Raw genomic sequence first — 23948 nt, 5'->3', positions numbered from 1 at the left:
GAATCGAACCCGGACCTCCGGGGGTGGTAGCTAATCACACTAACCACTCCACAACAGAGGCGGACTAATAGCCAATCAATTAATAAATTGATGGTTTCATAACGTAATGCTTACGCACGTAAAATCGGTATAATCTGTATACCTCAACAGTAAACTATGTAGAGCCTTTCGCCAGTCAAATGCGAGCGGCCGTCCACTGTGCTATTCATGAAAAACAAAACGGAACCTATTAAGAATATTTTACCTGCATATGTCGACGTCGTTTACGTGGAGGTGTCTTCCCCCTCATTTGGAATGGTGTCATTCGACGAAGGACGAATATTATGAATTTTTAAGTATCTTATCATCGTCGATGTATTTTTACTATCGTTTTAATATTTTATCACATCAAGTGCATTTTACTCGTTTGTCTGGAAGCTCTTCAAAGTAGTCCCAAGTCCATGACCTTTTTCTACCGGCCATTGTCTGCTCTGTCTTAAGTAATAACAAATTCGTCTATTATAATAATGTATTTTCTTTCTTTCTTAATCTGCATACCATCCAGGGTCGGTTTTTCCCTCGAACTCAGCTAGGGATCCCACCTCTACCGCCTCAAGGGCAGTGTCCGGGAGCTTCAGACTCTGGGTCGGGGGATACAACTGGGGAGGATGAGCAGTACCTCGCCCAGGCGGCCTCACCTGCGTAGCCTTAAGTTAGGTACCATCCCGGCATTTGCCTGGAGAAGAAGTGGGAAACCACGGAAAACCACTTTCAGAATGGCTGAGGTGGGAATGGAACCCACCTCTACTCAGTTGACCTCCCGAGATTGAGTGGACCCTGTTCCAACCCTCGTGCCACTTTTCAAATTTCGTGGCAGAGCCGGGAATCGAACCCGGGCCTCCGGGGGTGGCATCTAATCACACTAACCACTACACCACAGAGGCGGACATAATAATGTATTATTGGGAGATAGTGGGTTCGAGCCCCACCGTCGGCAGCCCTGAAGATGGTTTTCCGTGGTTTCCCATTTTCACACCAGGCAAATGCTGGGGCTGTACCTTAATTAATGCTACGGCCGCTTCCTTCCCAGTACTAGCCCTTTCCTGTCCCATCGTCGCCATAGGACCTAAATATCTGTGTTGGTGCGACGTAAAGCCTATAGCAAATAAAAATAATAATATATTACTAATTATTAATGAGAAAATAATAGCTCGTAGCATACGAAAAACATGTTAACTATCGGTACTTGAAAGTAATGATTAACAACATTAAGCCTGCAAAACACGACAAAGTTATACAGAAACGTATTTCTGAAGAGCGGACAAAATGTAAAATGCAAAGGTACATATTAACGAAATAAATATTACCAATCTGTTGTTCGTACTGCCAGAAAGACTTAAATAAATGCTCTTTCCGTTCACTGAGAACGTTGTGTCCACCCCCCCCCCCCACGCATAAATATACTGAGTGTACCTAGTAGTAATCTAATAGGACGAATTTTCCGTCCGCGCTCCGCTTAGTCGATGTGTGGTGTCGCCTGACAGTTCGAACAGGTTCGATACGGCATCGAGCCTACGTAGCGTATCGGGCCGACTCGAGCCTGCTCGAACTTCTGTATCATTCGCCCATCACTAGTTAGAGGATTTTGAAGGTGCTCCTGGTATAAAGGTATGGCCTAATGAATCTGGAAACATAGGATAAGTAGCAGGACTTATGTTTGGTGAGGAATTTTTTCAGTATGTAGCTGAAAAGACAAACTTACACTATGAGCAGAAATCACATTCTCATAACTTATCCCCTAAAACACTAAAGTGGACTAATGTCACTAGCAGGAAAATTAAAAAATGAATCCTCTGTGTATATTGATACGGCAGGTGAAGAAATCATTTCTGAAAGATTACTGGCCAACCGATCCCCTAATAAAAAGACCAATATTTCCGAAAACTATGAGCCGAAATAGATTTCAAGAAATACCCTGCATTTCAACAACTATTCAGGTAGGCCAATAGAAAAATACACAATAGTCCTTCAAAAGCTATTGAAGTTCTGACAGTTTATTTGTATTCATGCACTCCAGCTTAGAGGTAGTTAGAAAGTGGCCGGGAACAGGGCTGTGCATAGGGCGAATGGCACCCGGTCCGCAATGTGTTAATAACGCTACAGTCTCCCCCGCCGAAAGAGGACCACCGGGGGCCACGATGAGCAGGTAGAGTTCAGTCGTATGCACCAGGAAAGGTACCACACAGTCACAAGATACCAGAACCTCTCAAAATGTTTGGCACGTCATCACATGTCAAGTCCATAATAATTTAGGCGTCACAAGTTTAGGGTCAGAATTTCTCGACGTTGAGTATGTTTCCATTCACGCATATAGAATAACTTTGGAACAGTCTTACTTGGTAATGGGTGACATAGAAGAAACAACACTGGGCACACATGAACTGTTCAGCGTGCAGAAAGACGGAGTACCAATGGCCAGTCAGCACAGCGTACAACACACCAGGTGGAAAACAGACACATGACTAGCTAGATTTCAGCACCAAATGTTGAGCTCCAATGACACAGGAATTTAGATGCACAAGTCCAGCTTAGCTTCTTGCAACGGCAGCACCAAAATGCGCACGAATAGCTGCAACAGGAACAAAAAGCAGCAAGCGAGGGAACAAGTACAGTCCAAAAGGTAATTAGTCACTAAGTCGGTCTTCACACACCTCTTAGGGATATTATTAATTCCGAACCGGGTTTTAATGACCCACTTGAAATAGTGTTTTTGAAAGTTCATGGGACGGTAGTAAGCACAAACGCTTACAGTGACAAGAGTATCATCTCTAGTATTCACATTAAGTTTAACCACACGGGTAACACGCTAGGCTTGAGCACAGTTCATTTGCCACTACTGGCATTGACATTTGCTAACTTTTATGGTTATAATTACAGAACATTACACTAGTGGAAATTACAATAATCAATTTAAAAGAACTAAATTAGGACTAATAAATCTGGATAATCTTACTATACTAGGATAAAGCAACCCATATCTACAAGAAAAGAGGACCTAACTAAACTGAATGTTCCCAATAATTAATTTACCAAAGGAAATAAAATAACAGAAGCAAGAGCAATAATTTGGAATATAGATGCTGGGTCATGAAATACCGGTGAAGGGAACGAAAATTTTGCCCACAACAGGACCAAATATATATAAAAAGCACAAACCTGGGGGCACATACTCCCAAAACAAGGTCGAAGACCATCATGAAATTCTATTTCACATACCTTTTTTACAAGAAACAACTTAGCATTCTTCCACACCTTACATAATTTAACAGATGAGATAAACGGATCAGGAATGAGGCACGATATACAGCAGAAATAAATAAACAACGGAGGATACAGGGAGGGAGATAAGATGGATAATCACACAGCGAAACGAACAGATTTTACCCATAACGATCAACTCATTTACATAACACCAGCTACTAAATAACCAGATAACTCAGAAGAACATGACAGGCAGAAAGGACACCACTCAGAAACAGAAAACACAGTATCCCAAACCATCCATAACCATGATGTGGAGATCACACGGCAATCGACCCAGAATAATGAAGGCAATGGCGATAACTGGAGACTTCGCTAGCATAATAACAGATGGAGAGGAGCTCAAAAGTGTGTCCGCAAGAGATCACCATGCACCAGTAACCCAGACCAACCACCACATGACAGCCAACAACTACAGAAAGGATAGTAAGGCACACCACATGAAAAGAAAATGGTATTATAGCACCAGGCAGAACCAACTCAAAGCGGCATAATTAAGGCCAAAATTCAAGAAAATTACATCTCCATATAAACCATCTTCGAATACAACGAGCACAGGTGTACTACCAAAACCATCAAGTGTTCAGAGAACCTCTGGATAACCCAGGACTACAAATATGGTGGCGTAAAGACAGTCCACCCTGTGAGATTATGCCAATCCACAGACACCCTTCCAGCCAGTCGGAATTCACGGGATAAAATAATACATAAACGATGCAGAATTGATAGTAGACACGATGACAAGGCTCATGAGTTGATGGAGAAGAACCTTCAGCCAGTCAATTGGGTCCCATACCACCAATGACAGACCAAGAATTTCAGCAACCGAACAAGAGCCATTCCACATGATCCCATACTCACAGGAACAGACCCCAGAACAGTCAGATGACAAGCAAGCCACAATATAAAATTGCGAAAACATGCCGGTTTGAGCTAGAAGCAACCGAATTACAAGAGAAGGTAAACCAGATGATAGACAGACCACAGAGTACACTAAGAAGCAGATTATGCAAATAAACATGATCGAATGAGATTACATATAAACAGCCTTAGGATGCAAGGGAAACCCTTCTCAGTACACTAATTTATTTTGGTCACATCTGGCCTACGGATATCATTTTGAAGAAACATAAGTTCTCAAATCACACAATATCACTAAACATGCTCGAAGCCAGTGTACATCCATGAAATGACCACCAAATGCCCAGACGGGCCTCAAGAAAATCTTGGGCTAATAATAGTGTGAACTGAATCACCTGCAAGACATCCCATATTGACTTGCAAAAACCTTTCCTACACGAGGACACAAGGATTAATAAATATACCAGCCAAGACATGGACATACGGTGACAGATAGGCTCAAGATTACACTAGAGAAGACTTCACCTCAATTTCGACCACTCCACACAGAACTAAATAAACAGCACCCACCAAACTGACAACGATGATGAAATGCACTCCCATAATCCTCAGCAAAATGAACAGGAAGGATTTAATAAGAAGCAAATATGAATTTAAGAACAGGATCCACAATGTTTAGATAAATGAGTACTAATAACCACATGACGACTGCGAGACCCACAACCAAAATCCAGTATGAAAGCACAGAAAAAACGAATGATCGCCTTCAGCAATAAGCCAGCCATGATCCACACCAAGATTCCAGCAATGAACCCACACAACCACCAAGTAGCACCAGTACCAGGGCACAGATTTACAATTACAGGTAGGAATGCGTAAGCACCAATACATATAGTAACCAACCAGCACCAGAAAATGAAATATCAGGAAGAATGAAAATTTACACTCAAGCACAAGGCTAAAACTGACACTCATCAACCAGAACCAGCAGATATACCACATGCATGGCACCAGTCATCCAAGGCGAGTTACTGAAAATACCATACAGGAACACAAATCCAGTTCACAGGTAACAGAAAAGATGAATGTGAGGGGGAAGAAGCTAACAAGTACAGACTACCATAAACCAGGCAAACAAACCCACAGACTTTAAAGAGGAAAACGTGACCAATAAATTTAGGACCCACCTAGTTACAACTTGACCACATGCACCAAGTACCAGAAACAACAGGAAGGTAAGCAACACCGGAACAGAACACCACATGGTAAACGTTACCAGTAGAAATGGATGAGCGCATGAGAGAATTGACAGCACTACCTGACATGGACACATCAAATTAAGATAATAGGTCAATATAACCTTCGATGAACCATACAGTCGTAGCCTATCAGCATTCAACCAACGAAAACACCGCAAAATACACCAGAACAAGAACACAGCCCATGGTTACCATCATAACATAAAATCCATGTGAAATACACGTCAATATATCACCATTACATTATATATGTTCATACAAGAACGCCAACACAAGCCCATAATAACAACACAATATTACACCGGGAACATGCACAAGACACCCATAAGTCAAATAGGAACATTTTCCCATAGCACAAGTCCCAAGTAGTATCCATGATACCAACACCATTATTACCAACTGACATCTCACTATGTCAACAAATCACACTATCATCACCCAAGACATGTAGTAACCAGAGCGAGCAGGATCACAGACAGACATTAACTGAAAGAAAAGGTCAGCATGGGTCAACATTGTAAATAAATTTTGATACACCCACTCCGAACAGTCGGGCAGGAACACAGTCTCTGGAAGAGAAATATTATAGTAACAAATTTTTCAACACATGATCAGGACTACAAGCGAAGCTGAAACAAAGATAAAATTTTACACACTAAGCAATAGTTATCAATTTAACACAAGCCCTTATATCTTTGCAGTGAGTCGATGGGCCACCAGCTTAGCAACTCCTTCACTAGAAACAAGACCTACTAAAAGAAAAATAATTAATGGCCACAAACACAATTTTGTTTCTGTAAAATGTGGGAGAATATTTTGCAAAATTTAATTTAGAACCAATCCCAAATAAAAATAATGCAACTCCATTCATCAACAATAATGGTCAACGACTCACCCAGATATCGCAGGTCCAAAATAAGAACAGCACAAGGAAAGGAACCGGCTTCCATGACCCATCATACAGCGTTAAGCGGAACAGGGAAAAATCAACAGAAATTGACCTCGAACATAAGCACCACAGGGACAAGAGAACCGCAAACCCGGAACTCGAGCATACATGAAAATAAACAGAAAAACACAAATTATTTGGGAACATTTCAGTTTTACACAATTTAAAACCAACCATGAATTTCCAATTAGTTGGTGCCATTCGGGATGCCTGCGTCACAATTTCATAACTAGCTATACTGCGTAGCTTCAACACAGAAAACCACGCTCGGTCTGCTACCACTACTGCAACGCCCTCAAGCAATACAAGAAAATGACAAACGTCATAGGGACGTGCGCATACAAAATAAACAGAAAACAACATCAACAAAGGCAAAGATGGAAGTGTGCAGGACCAAACCCAAAGAAATAAGATTAGAGGATGGGATTATTAGGAATTGCGACAGACATCACCCAAATAACACCAACATAAAATTTTAAATTAATTTATACTTAAAAGAAAATTCATTCTTACACATTATTTAAAAATAAAAGAAAAATCATTAGACCCCAATTAACGTAATGAATTTAAAAAAAAAAATTATATTCCTTCTGGCATCCACGAAAATAAAACAGGTAACAAATCTAGATATAAATAAAATTAATATTCTTTAAAATAAGTCTTCTTTGTAAAATAAAATTCTGGTGCACCAGTCAACTAATTAAATAAATTACTATAAGTATTCGTGAACAAACACAAAATATTAATAAAATTTACAATGAATTATTTAATAGAGGGCTTCGACACGTCCCAGCGGAAGGATAATTCCACACAAACTCACATAACGTAAACAAACACTGCAAGAAAAATAACGGGGCTTTATACTACAACCGACCAATATGAAAACACATATCGTACAGGTTAAAATAAAATCAACACTAATACAGAATAATTAAAATCACACCACATAGTAGATGAGGTAATCGGTATCAACACGACCTGAAATGCGCAATTTAATGAGGCGGAACCCACATTACAAGATAGAAAAACACACGATTTTGCCTCAATACCGCAAACAAAGCATCATACCAATGACAGCGGCATGCGACAGCCGATGCTAATCCCACAAGACAATAATGAACAATGACAGTTGCGTAACTGCCACACGGCGATAAGATAAGATAAGCAACAATACAGAGAAGAGAAGATAAGCCCCAAGCAACAATCACTCCACACTAGGGGTGCCCAAAACCCTCAATTAAATCTTCAAATTTTTTACATTGTTAAAGAATTTCATCGTAGTAATAAATGTAGTTATCCTAATATTATAGGGCAATAATAAAATAAAACCACCCGCAGAAATGCAAGAAATATACAATCCTATTCCCTAGTCATACGTATGAATTAAATAAAAATCTTTGAAAAGTCCAACTAATAATAATAATAAAAATAATGATAAAAATAATGATGCCCTTTAAGAGAAATGGGTGGTGTTCAGTGCAATCGTAGTAGTTAGGTCGTAACACGAGTAACGGAAGGCCGAATCACACGAACCGAGTCACAAAACAATAATATAGGAACAAAATTTCAGATAGAACAGAAGATGGTGTACACCATAATAAACACGGCAATATGAAGATGCAATAAATCAAAAGAAACAGCACACGAATCAAATAATACACCAAACACGCGTAGATACACCAGAAACAAGAATTAACAAAGAGAATCAATCACAAATTTAGAAAAGGCAGAAACGAAATTTTGACCGTTACCTAGAGCACACTGCACTTTGCTGTTACGCAACACACACTTCAAATCTGAACTCCATAACCAAGCCGTAGCTTACTTCACTTACAATAAATACACATATAGAATACAGAACACTACACCAAAACGAAATATACACAGTAATAAGACCAAAGGTGAACTTTGAGGTGATCAGTAATGCTCAGGTAACATCCTCGTGCTACAACCCACTACCACAGCACTTCACAAAGAGAAAAACTTACGAAAGACTTACATTCTAAAAACTAATATGATTAAATACTAAATTCTACATATTAACTTCTTTGTTAGATGAGGTGTACTCGCCTTATCACCCGATACCAATGGCTTCGGTAATCATTGTTTGAGTTACAGAGTCACCGTTAAACATGGCTTGGCTTCCAGACACGAGCGCGTCCAGTCACCAGCAAAGAGAATGAGTAAGAGATGACTCTCAACGTTATTTTTCACTTCTGTACGCAGCGGCTGCGCAAAGATCGCCAGGAATTGCACAATAGCGCCTCTAGTGAGTACAGGGCTGAACTAAAATTACCGGGCGGGCGATTTAAATCGTTTAGCGCGCGGAGGGTCCCCAGGTTCTCGCCCCCCCCCCCAACCGCCACTCTTAAATATTATATTAAATATATTTTTGTTCTTTTTTTCCCTCGTATTTTTCTTTCATTTCCTTTTCTTTCTTTCCTTCTTTGTTACCGTTTTCTGAAATACTGCATTCTGAACAACAATACACCTGGAGGTTGGCCTGTGCTTTATTAGTATTATTGTTATTAATAATTTTTTGCTGGAGAAAAGAAGCTTACCAGCTTGTGCTGCTTATTATAATTATTTGATTTATGGAGTTATATTTTACTTTTACTAATTCACAAAGCCATAAAGGATGGGAGTGACTGGCCTTGCCTGTGCTGCTTTTGTTTGTTTCTGCTGAGGAAAATGGAAGCTAACTCACAAAGGGAGGAAGGAAGTGACCAGAAGGTGAGTGGGATTGGCAATCCCTATCTCAGATTAAGACCTATGATAGTAATAGGCACTAACATCCCCTCGTACATCAGTCCTCTTTAACACTACTTAAGCCAACCGTAACAATCAATAGTATCAAGATATACCACTTATGCAGGAAATAAAATATAAATACAATGTAAGAAAGTAAACCATACACAGGAACCACAATGATGAAAGGAAACTCATATAAGGAGGGAGTTTGTAGGATTCAAAGATAAATTGAAATGAAACATGATCTTTTGGTTTATGGAGCTATATTCTACCTACTATCCACAGTGTTACAGGTATAAAATTGTGTAGAAATTTGCACAAAAGTTTTAGTGATCATAGTATATCATAATCTCATGACATTACATTCAGCAGTGTTAATCATCAATTAATATTCATCAGCCAGAAAACTATGCAGTACAACACAAATACAAAATCATTCATTTAGGAAAGAAAGACTGGAACTGACAAGTTACAACATAATACTTTTCTCTCTTATTGCAGTCTAATGTTGCACTGACATTGCAAAAGTTTTCAGCAACACCATCTGTATTTTCCCAAGGAACTTACTATATGATACATCTTTCAGTCTGTCAAAAGAGGCACCTAGGGCCACACACTGAGAAATATTGAGATTTGTACTTCTTTTGCATCTACTAGAGGATGGCAAATCTCTGGCAGAGTAGTGTTTGAAGAAACCAAGACATGATAGCACATGGTACTCTGTTCCTACATACTGCACCAAAACACAACATATCATTCAATCAGTCATCTGCATTTAGATGATAAACAATGTCAAGCTAAAAAATTGTATGCATCCCGTGTATTCATTGATCTGCACTATTTACAATACTTAAAAATGTTCTATTTTATGTGACAGTAGGATATATCTACATTTTTCTGCTACATGGAAAAAGATGGAATCATGAATATGTTTGTGGGTTTAAAAGACAAGAGAGCGCTTACAGATTCTGTGATTGTTCCCTCTTACAACATGCAGGAGGTACAAATAATGCTTCCTTTCAGTCCATCCGCAGGAGAGGAGTTCCAATAAATGGACAGAAATATGTAGCATCAGGATCTACGTACAATAATATGGCAGCTGATCCAGCACAAAACATTACCATGCCAAGTCACAACATAGCTCCGCCTATTAAGAGCTATGTCCAAGGAATTGTATGCTAATTTAGTACAGTATTATGAACAATATGCTGCTACTTCCACAACATTATGGTGTGCAAGGGCCTTTGCTGTGATCTAGACGAAATGCCTGTTGAAGACAGTGGAAACTCACTTCAGACAGTGCCATTTGTACCTACTGTATATCGAAGGCAGAAATCTATGTTGGTGGTTGCAGAGTAGGCTGATCTGTGGTCTGACAGCATGCACTCCACCCGGCCAACCAAGTGGGGAGCCTGGCACAAGTAAGCGGAAACAGTGCCAAAATTCAATTAAGGGCTGCGTGGTTGCCCACCCCCTACCCACAGGGGGACAATTATGATAAGGCTAGTTTCTTTATGTTGCACTGACACAGATAGGTCTTATGGTGACGATGGGACAGGAAAGGCCTAGGAATGGGAAGGAAGCAGCTGTGGCCTTAATTAAGGTACAGCCCCAGCATTTGCCTGGTGTGAAAATTGGAAACCACAGAAAACCATTTTCAGGGCTGCCAACAGTGGGGTTCGAACCCACTATCTCCTGGATGCGAGCTCACAGCTGTGCGCTCCTAACCGCACGGCCAACTTGCCCAGTACTATGATAAGGAAAGTTTGTAGAACTGTTACCATCACATCAAGTGAATGGGTTACCAACATCACAAAATTCACAAATATTAATTTAGTTACTTGGATATTGCATACATACCAGTACATACTTTTGTATAGGAGGATGTGCATACAAACTGCAAATAAGAGAGGAGAGAGCATAATATATTTCCTGTGTTCTGATGAGAAATGTTCTCCAAAATACAAGATTTTCAGTGAAACCTCCTTTGGTAGAAATGGATGCTTAACCAAAACTATGACTTCTTTACACAAATCATTCACACAATATCACACGACACTTCCACTTCAGTATTTGAATATTATCATACAAATGATGATCTCATATAAAGGAACAGACTATGAGTTCAGTAAACCACGTTTGAAAGGTTCATTGCTCTTGAAAATAACTCCACATTACAGTTTTTCACTTCCCATTTAGCAGATATGTTTCATGCTGTACTTAATCTCTCTATAATAATATTAATAGTAATACTAATATTAATGATAATAATACATGTCCCATGAAGTTGAAATAAAGTGTTTGATTATATAACAACTGTAGGGCAGGAATTTATAAAAGTCATTATGAATGCAATTAAGACAAATGGGGGTCTGAAACATGCAGATGTATGGCATATTTTGAATTACAACACTGAACATGAACTTAAAATTTTTCCACCTTTATGAACAATTATAATGATGTTCTGGGCTTCATAATGATCTCATTTTTTTGCCTATGAGGCTCATACACCGATTCATGGCAACGATGGAATGGGCCTCAGAAGGATGCAACTGTGGCCTTAATTACGGTATGGCCTTAGTATCTGCCTGCCTATTGCAAAGAAGGGAAACCATCTTCAAGATAGCTGACAGTGGGGTTCGAACCCACCACTGCCCAAGCGCAATTTCATAGATACATGACCACACTGCACAGCCTACTTGTTGGGTGTTTTGTAATACAAAATTAAATATATTGCTAAACAATCATTAGCATTCATAAACTGAAATTGCTTAATTTGAATGTAAAATTAACAATAATAACATTAGCACCAGTGTTCTCCCCAGAAATATTTGTCAGGCGGGTGGCAAGAATGAGTAGCCGGGCGGGGAATACTACGTAAAACTTCAATATGAATATAAATTTCAATTCGTTCCCCTCAGGGCGTTAACATTAATATCAGACAGGTAAATATTAACTGCACAATTGAACTATTTGAATGTTATTATCATGAACAAGTTATAACAGAGTACGTTGAACGTCTAGTGTTCTATTGCTCCTTCCAAATTATGTAACACTGGACTTAGGCCTCCCACTCGGTTGCTGTGGACATGTGGACTGCCATACAGGTTTGTGATGTCATACGGAATAGAGGGCTCGCATGCGATTCCAGGCTAATCCAAACCCCTGCTCGCGACTACATAGTGGTTAAGCTAAACATTTGATCTCCGATGTAACTGATGCAATTATGGTAATGATTTATCATTTAAATTGGCAGATTTACAGTATTTATAGGTGAATTTGGAGCACCCAATGACTCAAATGTGTACCTATTAATAATATTATGTAATTAGCATATATCTAGGTTTAGTCAAGCGGTCTCTAAAACCGGCAGGGTGGTGCACCCATTAGAAAGGTCCTAGGGAGAACACTGAGCACATAAATACCAATTACTAAAACAACAATTACAGTCCACAGGCTGAAGAGAATAAGAAATTACCTCAATAGTTCTTCATAATAACAACTCTTTACAATGAACGACATCCACTCAGGAAGGGAAGATTTCTTTCTAAGGGTTATATATCACTGTCAGCACAGACGAGCGATGACTCATTAAAAGTTTATTCGTAGTAGCAGCAGGCGTGGAGATGGTGGTGGCAGCAACAGCACCGGTGGTAGTAGTAGTAGTAGTAGTAGTAGTAGTAGTAGTAGTAGCAGCAGCAGCAGTAGCAGAGGCAGTAGGAGTGCAGGTGGTGGGAGCAGCAGTCATAGCAGCTGAAGGCCTTGGCCAAGGACCAGACTCGTGTTCAGGCACACCTACATGCACAAGAAATAACAATAGGAATGGTACCATTTTTTCCTCCTCTACTACAGTGAATGCAGGGTATTGATTTTCAAATCTCATAATGTCATTCATTCATAAACATGTATTATGGTTCTTATGGTCCCTCTATGGTTCTTACAGTAGGCAAAACAGCAATAAAATTACATTGAGCATATGATATTGTCCACCTAAATATTAAGCACATGAATACATTAACAGTAACTGTATTGAGAGATGTCATACAACTGTTTTTGCTCCATTCATGTTCAGTTGAACTTAAGGAAGAAAACCTAATTGTACTTGCACATTTTATATTCACTGAGTCCAGAAAAGATCCCCTACATGCTGAGAGGATGTTTGAAATAAATTCAAAATGGTACATTCAAATGTTAGAAATTCCCCATCCCCTCCCCCCATGGGCCTGGTTCACCTCTGCTTAGCCAACCCGGTCACTCCAAGCACCCCCAGGGTCACCTGTGCAGACACCAAGTCAACGTAGATCACTGACCAGAACTCCTGACCTCAAACCATCCTCTAAATGAAGAGTGGACACTGCAGTTCAGCACAAAATGAAAGCCATCAAAATAGTGAAAAATAAAGAGCCTGTAGTTCTGGGAGGTGACCTAAGTTGTAGAGTTAATAAACCATATCAAAAGACAATGATTATACTATAATTAATAAATGATGAAGGATACAAAGTAATCAACAACTCAATGGAAAAGATATATATAGCCCTAAACAGTAGAGTACCACTGACTTAGTTTTTGTGAAAGGCGTCATTGTATGGATTCTAGTGCAACAGATTATGTACACAGATCCGGGAAACATGATGGTAACAAGCAGGTAAATACTAAACAATGTCTTGTCACAAAATAAAGTAGGAATTCATGATGGCAAAACAACTTCAGATACTATTAAACAGTGGGGTGGAGTATTACAGGGTGATCTATCAGTCCGCTTCTATTCAATATCGCCACAGCAGACGTTACAGAAATAATTCTTAACGCAACCAAATTGTACTTATACGCTGATGACCTAGATATAGGTTCTAACAACAAAGATTATCTTCAAGCAACTATGGTAAGCCTTGAAAAATATTCTGAAGACAACAAACTTAAAATTAACCTGGACAAAACGGTACAAATGGTTTTCGGATAAAGAGGCAGTTAGGATAGTGAGCTCATTTAAATACCTCGCCTTCACAATACAGGCAACGTAAAGCCATTGATGGATTATAACAAGGAATAACATTTGCACATGTGTGCACTATTTTGTGAATAATAAATGTTAGGTATTTCAGCTACACTCTGCCTCAAAGAAATGTACACATTTCAACTTACAGGTAAGGCAAGCTCAGGTATGAGAGGCATTATAGTCAATTTCATTATGAGAAGCGAGGTTCCCCTTCATCTGGCACTGATGAATTTATGATAATTACCTCTGGAGAGCAATTTGAAATGAATAACAGGAAAATGTGATAGGTCACAGTACCGGTACTGTGAACAATAATAATAATAATAATAACAACTACTTACTTCTTTCCGGGACAGCATCTTTATACAGCATCTTTGATAGGGGTCCTGGATAGCTGGAGTGACGAAAGTGCCTCGAACACACAGTGCGGTTCCTCAGCTGCTTCAGGGGAAGCTGCCGCAACCGTTCGACCCCCACAACGTCCAACCACTCTCTGCAAATGTTAGGTCTAGCAACAGGGAAATGATGAAATAAGATTCCCTGTTGCCGGCCTTCTTCGCTATCTGTGTACATTCCACAGATCTGACACTTTTCGTGCATGGTCTGAGACATGAAAAGAAATAGAAGACAATAATTAAGGACACTGTAATCAGCTTATATTTTTACTGCTAATATCAGTACTATCAAAACGATAGTGGCTTATCAGACATAATATAACATTACATCAACTGAATTTTAAGGTGTCTGTTTCAAGTAGGCTTATGTAACTATCATATCAACCACCATGCAAAAAGGTAATAAAAAGGTGACAGTCAAAAATAATAAAAATACATTTTTGGGAACAGAAGCAACTATCAATCATCAACTTATTAACTTACTTAAGGATGCTTACCTCAAATATCTTGTACTTTTTCTTCAAACACGCAAACGAAGATAATAGATATACGCAACCAAATCAAAGTGAAGCAAAATGTCACAAACGTCAACAACGTGATCGTCCCACGTGGTCCAAGGTGTCAAACTCAAATCGACCAATAGCAATCGGAAGATGTTTCTACCAATAGGAGCTGCCGTATTCGTCACGTGGGCTATGGGTGAGTGACGTAATGTACAACAGCGCGCTCACAAGAGTGGAGGGTGAAAGTATTCAGTCTGAGCTGGGCCCTCGGAAGGGTAGGACCTATGCGGGTGACATACCCATGGTCACCAGCGAGTCCAACAGCTTAAAAGCTCCTTTCACACACCGTCACTAGGCGCGACACAGTCTCGACCCCACTACATGCTCTGGCGGAGACCGCCGAACCACCAAGATAAGTTCCTAGCCACTCTCACAGATGGCGTAGGCGTTCATGTATCGTTCCACTATGTAATCATATCATGCAGAAGTATTACCAAGCAATAAACAGTGTTCCGAAAAGTCACAATAGCCACGTTTAGACAGGAAATATGACCAATATTCCAACAGTTCACAGCGCTCATGCTTTAAAATCACCAAGTCTACCAGACTCAAGGTTTTAGTCTTTCCATAGAGTAGAATAACAGTTCCATACGAACGGGAAAATCACGGCTCAGATCAGTACTTAGCCCATGAACATAATGTCCGTAGAGGAATTAGTCATTTCACTAGAATACCCGTTCCGATGAGAGACACCATATAAATACATGTCATGCAGACAGTAGATAGTTCACATATATATATATATCACAGGTAGCGTATTTGTTAATAACACTACAAGCTTATATACAATGCATGTCAAACTGACTGGCCTGTAATTTTCAGCTTTATGTCTATCACCCTTTCCTTTATACACAGGGGCTACTATAACAACTCTCCATTCATCTGGCATAGCTCCTTCAACCAAACAATAATCAAATAAGTATTTCAGATATGGTACTATATCCCAACCCATTGCCTTTAGTATATCCCCAGAAATCTTATCAATTCCAGCTGCTTTTCTAGTTTTCAACTTTTGAATCTTACTGAAAATGTCACTGTTATCATGGGTAAATTTTAATACTTCTTTAGTATTACTCACCTCCCCTTTCTGGACATTATCCTTGTAACCAACAATCTTTACATACTGCCAACTGAATACTTCTGCCTTTTGAATATCCTCGCATACACACTCCCCTTGTTCATTAATTATTCCTGGAATATTCTTCTTGGAACCTGTTTCTGCCTGAAAGTACCTATACATACTCTTCCACTTTTCACTAAAATTTGTATGACCACCAATTATGCTTGCCATCATATTGTCCTTACCTGACTTCTTTGCTAGATTCAATTTTCTAGTAAGTTCCTTCAATTTTTCCTTACTTCCGTAACCATTTCTAACTCTATTTCTTTCCAGTCTGCACCTCCTTCTTAGTCTCTTTACTTCTCTGTTATAATATAGTGGATTCTTACCACTCCTTACCACCTTTAAAGGAACAAACCTATTTTCACATTCCTCAACAATTGCTTTAAACCCATCCCAGATTCTGTTTAAATTTTTATTTTCCATTTTCCAGCGATCATAGTTACTTTTTAAAATCTCCTTCATGCCTGTTTTATCAGACATATGGTACTGCCTAATAGTCCTAATTTGAATACCTTCCTTTCACATTTATTTTTGACTACGACAGAAACAGCTTCGTGATCACTAATACCACCTATTACTTCAGTTTCTCTACAGAGCTCATCAGGTTTTATCAGCACCAAATCCAAAATATTCTTTCCTCTAGTTGGTTCCATCACTTTCTGAATCAGCTGCCTTCCCATATTAACTTATTTGCCATTTGTTGGTCATGTTTTCTGTCGTTCGCATTACCTTCCCAATTGACTTTTGGTAAACTGAGATCACCTGCTACTATCACATTCCTTTCCATATAATTTCCAACATAGCTGATTATCTTATCAAATAATTCTGAATCAGTGTCAGCGCTACCCTTTCCCGGTCTGTACACTCCAAAGACATCAAGTTGCCTATTATACTTAGAGAAGAGCCTTACACCCGGAATGTCATGTTTTTCATCCTTAACTTTTTCGTAGCTTAAAAATTCTTCTTTCACGAGAATGAATACTCCGCCTCCTACCATTCCTATCCTATCTCTACGATACGCACTCCAGTTCCGTGAAAATATTTCTGCATTCATTATATCATTTCTCAGCCACGATTCAACTCATATTACAATATCCCATAAGTATATATCTATTGAATTACTTAATTCGATTCCTTTGTTTACAATGCTTCTACAGTTGAGCACTAACGTTTTTATGTCATCCCTACTTGATTTCCAGTTCCCTGTTCGCTTATCACCGCTCCCTAGGTCACCCCGTTTCCCTGAACGTACCAGCCTATAACCCTTCTAAACAAGTTTCCTAACTTATATATACCACTACGGTTTAAGTGAAGGCCATCTGGGAGCAGATCCCTGTCTCCTACCCACCCATTAGGATCTAGAAATCTCACTCCCAGTTTCCCACATACCCACTCCATAGTCTCATTTAAATCCCCAACCACCTTCCAGTCAGTATCCCTCCTACACAGTATTCCACTGACAACAATCTCCGCTTCCTTAAACTTCATCCGTGCTGCATTTACCAGATCCCACACATCCCCAACTATGTTGGTACTTATATTAGCTTGACTTACGTTGTTAGTACCAACGTGAACACTATCACATTCTCCTTTCCCTCTTCCTTCCCTTCTACTTTCCTGAACATCTGCCTCAACCTAAATCCTGGATAACACTCTACCGTGGTTCCCTTTCCTCCACATACTTTCCCCACATGTCTAACGATGGAATCCCCCATGACCAGAGCCTCAACCCTACCCACCTCATTTGATCCCCTCCCCTCCTCGTCAGCCCTATCTTCTCTCACTGCTGCAGAAGCTACTTCCTCCTCCATTCTCTCCCTCCCATGACCCTGTTCCAGCAGTCTTTTCCTCTTCACTACACTACATTTCCCTTTCCTAGCTTTTCACTTCCTCCTACTTCCACGCATCTCAGCAACAGTTCCCTGTTCCTCATTTTCCCTCGGTTGTTCTACCTGTAGTGACTCGTACCGATTTCTAACAGACACATATCCTGAATTCCGAGGGCCCTTAGCCTGCAATCTCCTTCCCCTTAAAACATCAGACCACCTGTCATCTACAATTCCCCCATTTCCTTCCCATCCCTCCTTTACACCTACTGTATTCTGTACATTATTTGAGGGAGGCCTACTTTCCTTCCCGTCCTCTCAGAGAATCCTAATTATCTCCCTCAAACTCTCCAACTCCTCCCTCATACTCCTTAATGCCTGGCCACACCCACAGTCCCTACAGTTGCACTGCTTAGCCATTATTTACGGAATAATGGGAAGAAAAGAAAAAATATATTCTGTACAAATAAAAATGAAAGGAAAGAAATATTGCCTATAAACATGAAAAGAAAGTTATATTGTCTAGGATAGTTCACAAAAATCACACAACAACAAGGTAATTGATATAAGCTACTACTACACTACAATACTACTTAGTTTTATGATTTTTTTTCTACAACACCTTAACAGAATGGAAATTGCTGTTAATTACTGAAAACTGAAAGTAATACACAAGAATTAGTTCTATCCAATTCTAATCTGCAGTTAAGTCTGCCCTAATTACTGCAACATAATTCTATTAAGAGAGTTAAAGATACCACAGATGCTATACTACAGAAATATTTTACTCCCAGTCCATCACTTGCCTGAGTCACAAGAACCAAGATCTAAAAACTGGGAACTAAGAACTTAGAACTAACCACAGAACACCAATATATAACAGAAGTGCACAGTCCATGTTAGAGCTTGGAAACAAAGATGACCGCAGCGCTCCTAGTGGTCTGGATCCTAAGTGATAGCACGGCCGAATGGATCCCTTGCTGCGCTAGCGAAAGCGACGCATCAAGTTGGCCGTGGTTATAGGTATGAGAATCTTAGCTTGCAAAGTACCTCCTGGTATGAGAACTTTCGTTTTTTATATAGGATATCCCGCCTCCCCCACACGTTTCTCAATATCTTAACATGTTGAATAACATGTAATAGTCTATATTTTTTCTCTCATAATGAATATGGCATGACTGAGCAATATGTTTTACTACTGGTTCATAAATTACTTTGTATTTTCAGACTTTCGTATACACAATGACACGAAATTCGATATGTTAAAATACTGAGAAACGTGTGGGGACGCAGGATATTCTAAATAATAAAACGAAAGTTTTCATGCAGGAAGTACTCTGCAAACTAAGATTCTCATACCTATCAGCTCGGCCAGCTCACTAAATTCGGAAACCTAAAGCTGAAAAATAAACTTTGTCATTGGGAACAGGACCACAACGTCGCATACAATGACATTGTGTGTTCAGTTTGGAATGAGGAGCTTTGAGTGGTTTGTATTCTGTGGAAGAAACACTAACATAACCTTATCAACCAATAAAAACAAAATCATGATGACATTTGAAGTTTATTGAATTGCAACTTAATTAATACATTGAAAACACTACAAACATTATAAATGACAACAGGAAAAGCAGATGAAATTGATCTTTCCTTCAGAGAAAGGATAGGTACATGAAAGAAGACAATCAATCATCAGCGATCTGCGTTTAAGAGTTGTCGCCGAGGTGGTAGTTTCATTACAATGTTCACAAACAATGTTTACCACCATACAAGTCTTCTAATTGCCTAGGCCTTCATCAGTTAATGAAGACTACAGTACCATGGTTTCAGCAAAAGTACAAGCATCAATAAAATACATATATCTTCATTATAGACGGTTATGCCCTTCACCGTTCAGCCTACAATCCTCTGTGAATTAACTATGTCCCTTCAAAGCCCTCTTTTTGCAACTAGCTCTGTGGGTTCCTTTAGTTCTACACCTCTGACTTTTAATAATGTTATTTGTTTTACGTCCCACTAACTACTCTTTTACGGTTTTTGGAGACGCCGAGGTGCCGGAATTTAGTCTCTCAGGAGTCTTTTACGTGCCAGTAAATCTACCGACACGAGGCTGACGTATTTGAGCACCTTCAAATACCACCGGACTGAGCCAGGATCGAACCTGCCAAGTTGGGGCCAGAAGGCCAGCGCCTTAACCGTCTGAGCCACTCAGCCCGGCTCCTCTGACTTTTAAGTGTTGGTGGTGGTGATTATTGATTTGAGAAGAAGTACACGTAATCAACCATCCTCTATATAACACTAATCAGAGAGAAAAAACTGAAGGGATCCGACACTTCGAAAAGTGAAGATATCGGCCAAAGGAAGACAAAGGCCATGAAAATGAAAGACTCCCTAGGGATTCGCAACCTAGTATCGTCAGGGTCGAAAAGAACAAAAGCTGACCAAGGGAGGTCTGATAAAATAGATGAAAGCGAGGTGCCTGACAAGTAATTGGACGCAATGCCAGTACTCAGCTAAGGGCCCCGTGGTCACCAACCCACGCTCCCAACTTTGGAGCCACTAGGGTCGCTTTTAGTCGCCTCTTATGACAGGCAGGAGATACTGTGGGTGTTATTCTATCCCTCCCCCCAAAGGTGAACCTGACCTTAAAATCCCTGAGAACTCTGTCTAATCATTGTCCTGATCTCACCCTACCTCTCATACCCGTCATAACCAAGTCCATTATTCTCCTAGGAATCATCTTCATCCATTAGTTCCTCCTGTGGGTGGGGGCGATAGAACAACACCCACAATATCCCCCGTCATAAGAGGCGACTAAAAGGGGCCCTGGAATTGGGAGCGTGGGTTGGCGACCACGAGGCCCTTAGCTGAGTCCTAGCATTGCTTCCACTTTCTTGGGCCAGGCTCCTCACAGTCAATCCTATCCAACTTCCCTTGGTCAACATTTGTTCTTTTCTAACTCAGATGGTATTACATATGGAGGTCTAGGGAGTATTTCATTTTCCTGCCCCTTGTGGCCCTTTTCTTTCTTTGACAGGTTCCTTCAATTTTCGAAGTGTCAGATCCCAGGACTCTCAGGACCACTTGCTAGGCCACTCAACCTTTGCCCATGGTTCACGAACTAGGATGTGACTACAGAAACCCACACCATGAACCCATACAGTATATACAGAAAATATTTACAACCACACAAGTCTTAAAATTCCTCAGCCTACATATGACAATGTGTAACCTAATCAATGAAGGAGAAGCAGTATACAATAGGCTATACATATATAATGCTTACAACCACACAAGTCTTAAAACTAAAATACCTAGGCCAACATATGGCATAGCAAACCCAATCGACCAATGAAGAAAATATATTGGTGCCAGCAAATAGGACAAGCAATCATACAGTCTATACAACTGCACAAGTCTTAAAACTACTTAAGCCTGCGTACAGCTAACCTGATAATAAATTCTAGCAAAATTAACACTGTTTACATACACAATTGTTACTGGGATTTGAATTTTTTTAAACCTTTTTGTCATGTCCAGCTGAATACTTTCTCTCAGCCAAATGTTTACACCCTTTTAAATGAGAAATGGAAGAGCTGCCTGGAAAATTACATTTTCAAGACAATGTTTCCTACAAAAGGAGTAGGCTGGCCTGGAGAATACACCTTTAAAGCCACCTTATAATGCTTCTGTATGACCATATTTGTCCAAAAATATATACAATATGTCATGAATATGAAGCAGAAAATCTTTCAGATGTTTACTGGCATACTGCAAGTTAGCTAATGAACTGTTTTCTTTGAAATATGTAAATAAATGGCCTTCAGTCAAGTTAGGTAAATATAGATTTCCCTTGCACACATCACACTCATTATTTATACCTAAAACTTTCAAAATATATCCTTCTACATATGTCACAGCTTGATTGTCCTCTAAAAGTTCAGAGTGGGATTCACTGGTCTGACTTGAGACAGTAATTTATACCTTCACGATCAACAGAGCCTGTGCCACTTATGTACTCCTGGACTGTCATCATCAGCACTTTTAAAAACTGATATAAATTGCTAAGGGGAAAACAATTACCACTGTCACTCTTACCCATAGTCTTGAAGGGCAAAGCCATATAATTTCCAATACAAGTTTTTAAAAGTATTACAAACTGAAAAGATGCAGGATTTGTGTTGGAAATGTCATCCTGTCATATGCAACATAATGCATTCTCTAAGGGCTCCTGATTGAGAGCTTTCATATTAAGATATCTGAATCCTACTTTCTTCTACCTATTTCACAAAAACATACTAGATCTTATTGTAATCTGCCACCCATCAATGAAACTGAATGTGCATGTCTTATCTATACCAGTTTTAAGGTCTCTTATTTTCCAGGTAGAGAATTTCTTGAAAGGGCACATCTATACATCTTACTTTCATGGGCATTCTGGTTACAACTGTTCAAAGAATCCAGAAGGTTGTCACTTGCTTCTACAAATTCTGCTGTGTATATAGCTTCTGAGGCAACACTTTGAGTAGCTACAAATGTTTCAATTACAGCTGCCACAGTATGGCTTAACTGTGCAGCAGCAACTTTAACTTTCATTCACATAGCTATCCTGGAAGTTGAAATGTTGTTTTCTCAGTTTGGGTAAAAAGGACACATTTATAGGAAGGGGAGTTAGGGATTGCAATAACTTACCAAGGGAAATGTTCAATAAATTTCCAATTTCATTGAAATCATTTAGGAAAAGGCTAGGAAAACAACAAATAGGGAATCTGCCACCTGGGCGACTGCCCTAAATGCAGATCAGTATTGACTGATTGATTTAAATCTTTTCTCTTGAATGTATTTAAATTTTACCGCCCTGTGATCATTAACCTGAATCTTATTTTCAATTAAGGCACTTATGGTATTTTTCAGAAGGGGAACATGATACATGACAACAATTGGTTTACTATTCACAAGAAAATGGAATGGACTGGGTCTATCTAAATTACCTTGACAATGCTTTCTGATTTCTCGAGCCATGGTCACAAATTGTGCAAACAACTTTCAACCCTTACTTATAACAAATTCAATCAGCTGTTTTAAGGCTACATTACATGCTGGTACTGAATTTGTGGTGAAATAATAGGCAATTACACTATGTGTTTCCAAGTTCTGTGAATACCTCTTAACATGAAAACTAATGTATGATTTGCCAGAGCAGATGACCTTCCTAAAGGACCAAGATCTTCATACCCACATATACCTTGCTTATTAGCCTCATAATATAAACCCTTTCCTAGTGACATTTCATCAAATAGGAGGGCACAGTATTTATCAATATCAGACATTTTAGAACCTTTACTTTCAGCACTTCAAGTATGGACGGATTCAGACCAGTGTCATAAGGTATTTGAGATGGTAAAGAGTTCAAAGGCCTGACAGATGGATTATCGAGTAACCAAATATCCATATATGCGAGGCCCACATTTATAAATTGAAAGTGCCATAACCTTATCCTCATTCCACCACATACCAGATAGAGCTTTGTTAGCATTCTGTAACTGAGCACAGATATAAATGATTTACTGACAAAAAATGATAGGCCTACTCACCTTCATCCATAACAGTTTGTGTGTTTTCTCCAATCTCAACCACTTCAGCATCACTTAATACTGAAAGATCTAGATTACAAATCCTGTTTGTGAAATTACTGAATTTCATTTAGGCCTACATTTCTATTTTATGCCATGCTATTACTTGACACAGGCATGTCTAAGTTCCAGGGATTATAGGGGATAGTTTCCAGATGTTTAATATGAAGATAAAGTTGGAATTCAAGATGACATATTGGGGCAAATATTACTTTATAGCACAAGGAGTAAGGGATTGGAATAAATTATCAAGGGAAATGTTAAATAAATTTCCTGAAAATATCAAAGAAAA

General features: G+C 39.4%; 1 protein-coding gene across 4 annotated transcripts in view; it reads right to left on the bottom strand.

Annotated features, from left to right (window-relative positions):
* Positions 1-8469, bottom strand: part of LOC137502927 (uncharacterized) — a 101347-nt gene extending 92878 nt beyond the window's left edge. For all 4 annotated transcript variants that reach the window (XM_068230131.1, XM_068230129.1, XM_068230130.1 and 1 more), the window contains exon 1: positions 6316-8469. In XM_068230131.1, the coding sequence (XP_068086232.1) occupies positions 6316-6732 (417 nt within the window). In that variant the 5' untranslated portion in view covers positions 6733-8469. The remainder of the gene's footprint in view (positions 1-6315) is intronic.
* Positions 8470-23948: the final 15479 nt, after the last annotated feature.

The sequence above is a fragment of the Anabrus simplex genome, chromosome 13 (assembly GCF_040414725.1).
Source record: "Anabrus simplex isolate iqAnaSimp1 chromosome 13, ASM4041472v1, whole genome shotgun sequence".
In the NCBI taxonomy this organism is placed as follows: domain Eukaryota; kingdom Metazoa; phylum Arthropoda; class Insecta; order Orthoptera; family Tettigoniidae; genus Anabrus; species Anabrus simplex.
The sequence above is the reverse complement of the archived record's forward strand: the minus strand, read 5'-3'. Positions and strand labels throughout refer to the sequence as shown.